General features: G+C 44.3%; 1 protein-coding gene across 1 annotated transcript; it reads left to right on the top strand.

Annotated features, from left to right (window-relative positions):
- The first annotated feature begins 8637 nt into the window (after positions 1-8637).
- LOC104584554 lies at positions 8638-9866 on the top strand. Its single transcript, XM_010239422.3, has one exon. The coding sequence runs from the start codon at positions 8801-8803 to the stop codon at positions 9137-9139; it is 339 nt and encodes a 112-aa protein (XP_010237724.1). The 5' UTR covers positions 8638-8800; the 3' UTR covers positions 9140-9866.
- Positions 9867-10194: the final 328 nt, after the last annotated feature.

Raw genomic sequence — 10194 nt, 5'->3', positions numbered from 1 at the left:
TTGTGTTTTGGAATATACTTCCCCCCAAAACACATAATAATCATCAAGATATGCAGGCTTATTAATATTCCTCCCACTTCTTCTAGGTTCACTAGTGGTAGGAGTTTCAGCATTCAAATCAGCTTGATCCTGATTAGAAGCAACAGTTTCAGCATTATCCATGTTAACATCTTGATCAGGAATTAACAATTCCATCCTCGTGCGTTTTGCTCTGCGAGGTGTGTTCTGATCAAGAAAAATAGCATCTCTACTTTCCACTAATTTCCTGTTCTCAAAATTATAAAACCGATAGCCATTAGACCTAGTAGAATAGCCTATAAAAATTCCTGGTTGGCTCTTAGGTTGCAGTTTGGTTCTAAGTTGAGATGGCACCCTTATCTGTGGATTGCAGCCCCAAACAACAAGATGTCTAATTGTGGGTTTCCTTCCTTCTCATAGTTCATAGGGAGTCACAGGAACAACTTTCGACGGTGAATGATTCAGCAAATAAACAGCAGTATGCAGTGCTTCACCCCAAAAACTAATGGTAAATCAGAGTAAGCCATCATTGATCTAACCATATCTAACAGGGTTCTATTCCTCCTCTCTGCTACACCATTTTGTTGAGGAGTGTAGGGTAATGTATAATGATGCACAATTCCATGCTCTTTGCAAAAATCATCTAATATTCCTGATGTGTATTCGCCTCCACGATCAGTTCTCAACACCTTAATCTTCCTATTTAACTGATTTTCCACTTCTGCCTTAAAATTCTTGAACATCTCAAAACCTTCGGACTTATGTTTTAGAAGATATACATACCCATACCTAGAGAAGTCATCTATAAAGGTGATAAAATAGACTTTTTGACCTCCTAGAGTAGGTGTAGAAAATTCCCCACAAATATCAGAATGAATTATGGGTAGTTGTTCACTAGATCTCTCAGCCTTGGGAAAGGGTGCTCTGGTCATCTTTCCCGTAATGCAAGCCTCACACACGCCATAATCCTCCCACTTAAAATTCAGAATTCTAGAACTAATCAATCTCTTAATTCTGTTTTTAGAAATATGTCCAAGTCGCAAATGCCAAAGATAAGATTCCATACAATTACCACTTCCATTTATATTCCTCACTACTGAGTTATTTTCAGTTACCATGCAATCCATGTTTTCAATGTCCAAGGTGTCCTCAATATAGTACAAGCCTTCAAATCTATTTCCTGATTGAACTAATTTTCCGTTCATCAGTATTTTGACTTTTCCATCTCCAAACAGAACTTTAAAACCAATTGATTCCAGTCTAGACACAGAAATTCAATTCTTCCTCATATTGGGTGAGTATACTGTGTCTTTGAGGATTATTTTTCCTCCACAAGGGAGTTTCAGAATATAATCGCCAACTCCTAGTATGTCAGCCCTAGCAGTTGTTCCTAGATAAATAAATCTAGGTCCCTTTTCAATTGGTTTAAAAGAGGAGAAACCACTTTTATTCCTTGCTATATGCGAAGTGGAACCATAATCTACTTCCCAGTGGTCGGATGCAGAAGTTGTAAATAAAGATTCTGAACAAACGAATAAATTGTACGTACCATCAGGGGAAGAGTTATCCTTCTTGTTCTCCTGTTGTTTCCTCTGGTTCTCATTCGGCTTGTACTGCTTCTTCCTACTCGGACAATCAGCACGAAAATGTCCTAATTCCCCATAGTGATGGCACTTGTAGTTCCTTTTGTTAATTTTAGACTTTGGATGCTCAGACCACATTTTCTTCTTGTTAAGTTTATCTCTCAACTCTCTTCCTGAATTCTTTTTATTCCAGCTTCTTCTCTCTTCACCAAGGTGCAACTCGGTGGGTTGTGAGTAATTTTCTTTCCCTTGTGAAGATTTCCTATCCTGTTCCATTATCAGATGATGCCGCAATGTACGCATATTCAGAGACCTTTCAGAGTGACAAAAGGAGACTTTAAATTGTTCCCAAGAGTGTGATAGTGAGTTGAGGGCCACCATAACTTGCACTTCTTCAAAGAAGGGATAACCTGCATTTTTCAGTTCCTCACTAAGCACACACATCTTGTTTAAGTGCTCATTCACAGAGCCACTCTCAGTCAACTTTGAAGTCAGGAATTTATTGACCAAGCTAAGCACTTTAATCAAAGAAACCTCCCCAAAATCTTCCTCTAGCCTCTTCATAATCACACATGTTTTTTCTTCACTTTCGTATTCACCGGCCAGTGAATCAGTCATGAGCCAAGTATAAATATTCTTGCCCTCTTATTATCCTTGTCCACTCCTTCAATTCCTCTCTATAACTTTCCTTTTCCTCATCATCAGCTTCTTTTGCAGGTTCATTTGGCTCATCCTTCATAGCCACATAATCAATATTTTTAGCAGTGAGTAAAAACATGATCTTCCTTTTCCAAACTGTGAAATTTGATCCATCTAACTTGCAATCTCTCACGACCTCAGCAAAACACTACTGGATGCCATCTATCTTCAGAACAGAGTATACCTGAAAATTGATTCAGTAGAAGTTCCCTTGCAGCTTCCTCTGCACTAGGACTTGGTTAGTAGCAGCAGCAGCAGCAAGCGTCGTGAGATTTCCTAGGGATTCCGGATGCAACGGCTGCAGGACGTATCTCGGCGAGACGGCGAACTCGAAGGGGCAGCCGCAACTCGACGAGAGGGCCGCGGCGAGGTTGTACAGCACCGCGTGCACGACAGAGATCCACGGAGGAGCGCGGCGTCGACAGGACGCGGAGGTCGACGGGGCGCTGCTGTGGCAATGACTGTGGCGGATTGAAATCGAAATCGCAACTCGCCGGTTCGATTCAATCTGAGGCTTGGAGTTCTGAAGCGTGGAGATGTTGTTCGTGGTGTACCACCGAACAAGCAGAGTAGCAGCGGAAGTTGATCTGGGATCGGCAAGGAATCACGACAACATTAACCGAATCGATTAAAAAATGTCGTCGATGCCTGAAAGCTCTGATACCAATGTAAGAAAAAAAAATAGGTTTAGGCCTACCCTCTATTCCTCTTCCTTATCGGTGGTGCCGCTCACAATGCAATTTGAGGCTAGAGGGTGGGACCTACTTATACTGCTAATTCCAGAGTCCTGATCTGTATACAGATAAGCTTCCAAGTTTAAACAAACTTGTTTCCAAATAGAGTCCAGGTGTAATTAACAACCACAATATAATTCATCTGTGATCGGATACTATTCGTGATGTACCAGGACACGCACATGTGAGTTGTGCGCCATAATTAGTTAGATTAATTATGTAGATTATAATCAGAGCTGTAATCTGACTGTTAATCTAGCTCCCTTCCAATTAATATTGTACCCGGGTTATATTTTTAGTATAACATACATGTATACTGTATTCCAATATTAATTGACCAGCTTCTTTAAGCATGCGTTCAAGTGTATACTCCAGCAAGAGTGTATTCCAATATTGATCAAATCAATATGTGTACACTTATAGCTAATAATTCAACTAATAAGCAATTACATCCATCATAAATAATATTTCCATGCTTATACAAAGCACCATTCCACAATGAGGTAATATGAATAATGACAAGTAATATTTGGATATAGTTGATGGACACAAATTCCTACAAGTCTTTCAGAAAATTATCGAACAGACGCGAGTTCTGTTGGTCCCTTCAAATTTGATCCTGCGCATCTTTGGTGAGCGCACATGATGCGCATGAGATGAACGTGGAGTGACCTTTGTACACTTTCCTGTGCCAAGAGCGGCATAATTAAGTCCCCGCTTGAGAGGATCCTAAAAGTTTGTCCGCTGCAATATATGCTTGACGTCATGGGGTAGTAGAATGTAATTGTATGGTCCCGACAATTATTTTTGTGTTTATTCATTTCATACAGAAAAATAAAATGAAACTCTGGTTTCTCAAAAGAGCATATTCTTTAAGTAAATCTAACAATCTCATTCCTCAAATTGTTTCATAGGATATAAAAAACGGAGTAGGTACTACATACTCCTTCCGTTCACAGATAAGTGTATTTTTACGTTTTATCCGACGTAAAAAGTATTAAAAATAGACTGTCTTCATAGAAAAAGTAACAAATTTATGACACCAAAGTAGTATCACTAGAACCGTTTTGAAAATGTAGTTTCATAATAGCGATGGCATGTGTGTTACTACTCTTTTCAGGAAAGTTTGGTCAAATCTAAAAATAATTGAACCAAAACGAAATCTACAAATACACTTATTCGTGGACAGAGATAATAGGGCCTATCCTGACTCCTAAGAATTTCTGCTTCTACTCCTGTGTTCATTAGGATATTTCAATTTTTTTTGGGAAATCTGACTCCACACCAGTAACATATATTGCATCACCCGTAGAATGCAGCCGCACAGCTGTAGTCAACCACGCTTCACCATCGGCTTAGTTTTTTTTCTTTAACAGTGGATTAGTCGCATTGTTTCTCTCTCTAACACTAGTTCTACCATTCTGTGGTTCATGACACCGAGGCGAGAGTAGGCGACGAACCAGGCAACGAGCAAATGAGGTTGCCTGGCCAACGTGACTGCGCCAGCTCCGTGACTGGACAAAGCGACCTAGCTTCCCAGATGGGCCTGGGCCTTGGTCTGGGAAGTGGAGCAACTGGACAGTTGCAACGAGCAGGAGACCAGCTAGCAGTTGGGCCCTGCTGCCTCAGCTTCTCTGTCCTAAAAAAACCCGAAAGCTAAGATGGTTAGAAATTGCAATACCATACCAGAAACCACACTAACCAAAAAAATTGGTTTGGTTTTGGGATGTACAGCACAGATATAGTGCACAGATATATTGCAAATAATCTTGTCTTGCTAGTAGTAATAGCTTCGACTCCATTCGGCCATTCCTGCTCGGTCGGTTGCTCCCCTGCCGATTTCACCTTCCCTTGTACTAGGAGCGCCTCGTAAATTAGTGGCCAGCTCCAACTCCCCGAAATCCAGAAATCCCGCTCTGGGCTCGGGAATCTCGGATCCTTCATCGGAAATCGGGGGCCCAAGTTTTGTTCGGTGGGTCAAAATCCGAAGCAAGCCTGGCGGCCTGTGAGTTTGGGCCCAACTGTCTGGCCTTTTTGTGGCCAGGATTTTAGCCTATTCGGTGCGCTGAATTGGTTGGGCTCTGTTTATCTGAAATCCGTTGCTTTGCACTGGATTGGCCAGGGTAACTTTTTGTTCACTGTTTTGGGCCTGGTCGCCAGATGCTTGTTCTGTGGGTGCTGTTTTTAATAAAAACCTTCTATGTTAACTTGAGTGGTTGAGCCAACTACAAGAGGAAAAAAAATGCAATGCTATGCGGTTAGCTAGTAGCCTATAGCACAGTCGCAGCCGGTCCAAACGAGTTCGTTCGTTCGGTTGGTTGCCTCCGCCTCCTCTCCACGGCAAAGCCAGCCAGCCAGGCTGCTGCTGCTGCGGCGGCGAGGGCGACTGTGCACCGGTCAACTTCTGGCCGGTGGAGGCGAGGCGAATTGGGGGCCATATAACTATCAATCAGGTGTGGCCAGACCAGCTCGGCATATGTTGACCTAGGGAGAATGATTTTAGCTGTTGGTGCTGGATACGGTGCAACTGTAAGCAGGTTTAGTGAAAGTTTAGGCGACCTCCAAACCAGAGCACTTAAGCATACATTTGATATACAAACACGTACCTTAATAAGTTGGTTCAGTTGTTTAAGAACACTCTGCAAGAAAAAATGTTTAAGAACACCAACAACATTTTTTAATTAATATGGAAAAACCAGCCTAGCAGAGATTGTTTAAGATGATTTATACCAGGTTCGTATGTGAACGTACTCCACTAGGCAGGGAATGAATATACGCGGCTAATCATTTGTTCGGTTTGAGACGTGCTTAATGATTGGAGCTAGGTCAGCCTGATCTAGCTGGACAAGGAGAATGAGAGGGCGGGCGCATGCATATATGCAGACGGCGATGGACGACTTAGCGTAAATTCAAGTATTCAACAGTCACATATGAGAAAGTTTCAGATTAATCACCGTCGCTGAAATTTCTCCGGTCCTGTAGTTCAGACCGGCTTGCCATTGAAACGGTGGCTGTTCTTTTTAATCAGCGCCGGTGTGTAAATTTATTGACGAGCAATTCAAAGTTGTAATTAAACAGCGCATTCCACCAACAGTTGTCAATCGTCGTTCGGTGCAGGTTAATCCATCGTTTGGTGTTCTCCGAAACCAGATGTTTTATCCGGAACACAATGTTCTATGCAAATGATAGCATCTATCGGTGACAAAAAAACTACTGCATCATCTTAACATGCGGTCCTGGCCTGTTAATTCGGGAAAAATAATAAAATGCATAAAAGTTGTCATGCTAACATGTGGGTATAGCTTGTTAATTCACGAAAGATAATAACACGAGCAAAGGTTGTCGCGAAGTTGCAACATAAAATAAATAAAAATGTTGCGTGGCGATGTATCTAGTGAAAAGCTCTCGTTCGGTGCAAATTTGCAAACTATTGTCACGAGCCGTTGGATTTAGAATGCACGGCTCAATTCAAAAGTAGAAATCTCACCAACCATTTAAACAAACTTTTGCACACTACTTCTGTAATTTTGGACTTACTTTGCATTCTGCATCCTATGTCCAGGACAAAAATGTAATAGTCCTAGGCATGTCATTGCCCCTGCCAAGGCTATCCTGCTCCGTACTGATACGACACATTGGAACTTAGAACTGGCGGAAACTGAAAAATAATAATCCACCGATAACCTCATTATAATTTTATCTACACTATATTTACACCGAATGCATGTGTCCATAATTACGAATCTCAAAATTTTGATCATAGTGGACGGAGCAGTGGTTCTCAAGAAATGATCTCGAGAGCGCAACCACAACAAAAAAACTTATTTATTTTAGGAAAAGACAATCAATTTCCGTCATTCGATTAAAGGGAAGCATTTTACAAAAAGATGATCAAAGATTGATCCTCAGGAGGAGGGGGTGGGGGTGGGGGGGGAGCAAAAAACCTAAAAGGCCAACTACTCCTCCTTCCGTTTCATATTAACAGGCACATATTTAGTAATTGGCAAGGATTTAGTATAAACATAGGGAGTAAAAGAGATAATCTGAAATTTATACGAAATCCGTGCCAACAAATATGGAACGGAGGAGGTAATAGACATGATCTGGAGAGCCCAACAACAAAAGAACTTAATGAGCTATTTTTGTCACGACATCAACAAATGCCCAAATGGACGCCTAATGACTAAACTTTACGAAAACTATAGGAGAACAGGTAAGACTAAAAAGGATCTATCTTTTGAACTCCACAAACCGGATTGACCGCGTCGTCTCCTCCAGGCGACTCGGGGCCCCGATCCTCAGCCGCTGCGCTAGCCCCTCTCCCCTCCTCTTCACTAACGTCCCCGCCCCCCCTGAGGTGGCTGCCAGCGAAGCCTTGCAGCTTCTGATGAAGGGGACGGTGGGGATCTGGCCGTTGGCGGCATCTATTGGCTCGTGAACGTATGGGTGCGGGGTAGGAGTGTTGCGCTGCTTCGTGTGGCGGCAGCGATCTCTGTCCTCCTCCACCGACTTCAGATAAAATTCGCTGCGGGTTCGGGAAGGGCGAGACTGCCGGTGACAAGTGAGCCGACCTCGGTCATGGCAGACGATGTCGGCGTCTATGCGTCGTTACCTTGTCGAAGACATCGTTTTTGTAGTTCTCGCTCCCTCCCTCAGGTTGCTCTGGGGGAAATCCCAGATCTGGGTCTTCTTGGATCGGACGATGGCGACGCACAATGCCATTTCTACCTCCTAAGGGCATCATCTTGTAGCAGGTGCTGGCTGGGATTGTCAAGAGGTGGAGCGGCGTGGCATCTGCTGTCAACGACGTCAAGTCTCGGTGGCATGGTGCACCGGGGTCTTAGTGGTGGACGCGTGATGATGGACACGTGCAGGGTAGTGGCGCTGTCTGGCGTCGTGGTGGCGTCGAGTGCAGGCCTTGCAGGGTCAATGCTTTGATTCTATCCTTCTGTCCTAAAGATGGGTCGGCGGAAGACGGCGACGTCTGACTCTGAAGTGTGGGCATGCGGTGCACGCTGAGGGTCTGCTAGACCGGTTGCGCCCTGTTGTGGCCTTCGGATTTAGATGATGTGCGTTGCTATGTGGTCAAGCCTTGCGGCCTGATCATGATCACCCTCTTCATCAAGTTTGTAGGTCTTGCGACAGTTGTCGCCAGAAAGACGGCTTTGGGTTGATCGTTGTATTCGTTTTGTCATCTTTACTAAATAATATAATAAAAAGATTGTATATCATTTTGATGCAGAGACCGAGATTTCATACTCCATTTCAAGAATAAATAAATTTGAACTCCACTGCTGAAATTAGCATGCAAATCATGTCACCAGCCTCCCGAAATGGCATCCGGCGCCACGTTTACAGCTTACAAGCCTCGCTAGGCCCCACCCGCCATTTAACACGATTCGCCACTTCACCGCAGTTCACACCGCGTGCCCCTCTCGAAGAAGCATCCTGTACGTCCAAACTCCTGGGCACCCATCTCGATGCACCGGCATTGACTATTTGACTGTATGGTCGGGGCCGTCGGGCCCGACAACTTAGACCCGATCCGAACCATCCACTTGTCCTCCAACCAAATGGCGCCTCAGGAGTCGGGGGGCGCTCGGCCCTTCTTCTTCTACTTCTTCTCCTCTGCCCTTTCCCTCCGCGCGCCACGCCTATAAGAATCCACCTGCACGGTCTCCTTGGCAGTAGTTTCCACCCCATCTGAACAGCAACGGACGATCAAGCCTGCCCAAATTTCCGACCGAATTTCGGCGATCCCGAGAGATGGGCAACTGCCTCCACAGCCACAGGGGCGGGGGCAGGGGGCGCGCCGTGCATTGCGGCAAGAAGGGCGCGGCGCCGGTGCAGGAGCTTCCGCGCGACGAGGACTACTGCGATGGGAAAGCGGCGCCTGCGTCGCCGGTGAAGGAGGTGAAGATCAGGATCACGAGGAAGCAGCTGGAGGAGCTGCTGCGGCGGCTGGACCAGGAGGACCCGTGCTTCGGCGGGGGAGCCGTCATCTCGGAGCTCCTCTGCATGACCAGCAGCTGCAACTTCCGGCACAGGACGACGGGCAACGGCGCCGGGCAGTGGATGCCGGCGCTGCAGACCATAGCGGAGTGAGATTTCACTGATAATCCATGGTAACATGCATCCCTGCTGCTATATAGTATTGCTAGCTGGTTAATTAGTACTCCGTATACAGCATGATCGACCGCCTGCTATATACTTTGTGCTGTATTATATCATCGAGCCTGTTTGGAACGCCGGAATTCTCAACGAATCCTGCATGTTCCAGGTTGGTCTGAGAAAGTGAATAAAAATTTAGTAGGGAATTGGTAGTGAATGTAAATGGACAATTGGTGGCTTGCTAGGAGAGGTCCTTCCATTGCTTGCTATGTAACGTGTGATTTTGAACACTGGACTTGTACAATTGTGTATCGAGTAACTGCAGTAGTATTGCCAGTACTTGGGTTAATTATTCAGCTCATTAATCATATATAGCTTATACAAATATGGCCTTCAGATATATTTTCTGTTCTCAGATTGGGGTTTGACCCATCTGGAGATATTTTGTGTTCAAGAAAGATCCAGATGCAGTGACAATCAACATGAAATACCTTCGTTCCGTTGATGTCAATATATGCTAGCCTGGCACTGTTGTATACTACTATGTGTCATAGGCACAGTTCAGATATCAGCACTTTGTGAAGCAAGTGCAGAGGTGGCTGTGCTATGCTGCTGCGGTTGTAGAGTCTGGAGAGTGGTTGAGATGATGAATCATCCTCTCCTTGTGGATCGGTTGGAGCTTTCATCTAGTCTCAATTCTAATGATCAAGGTCTTTTCTAATGATGTTTTGAAACCCAAAAATGATCTCCTTTTTTGGATTCTCGATCGTGTTCTTCTGCCCTCTAAGTTTCCTTTGAGTTCTTGCACCACGTCCACTTGATTTGCTTCTGCATGTATGATTCTAATTACCTTTTTAGATAAATATGATTCTGGACCTTCTGGTTATTAAATTATATAAAGAAGGTTAGTCTGTTTTGATTTCCTAAGGCATTGGTTAGCTTAAGACATGCATTGTTTTCTCATTTTTTTTTTCGAGGGGCATACGGTGGTTTCTGTACATATTTAGGGAGTGGACTCTTTCTTCTTTCGGCAACAGGAGTGGCCTTTT

Source organism: Brachypodium distachyon, chromosome 1 (genome assembly GCF_000005505.3).
Source record: "Brachypodium distachyon strain Bd21 chromosome 1, Brachypodium_distachyon_v3.0, whole genome shotgun sequence".
In the NCBI taxonomy this organism is placed as follows: domain Eukaryota; kingdom Viridiplantae; phylum Streptophyta; class Magnoliopsida; order Poales; family Poaceae; genus Brachypodium; species Brachypodium distachyon.
Note: the sequence above shows the minus strand (reverse complement) of the source record. Positions and strands in the feature narration are given on the sequence as shown.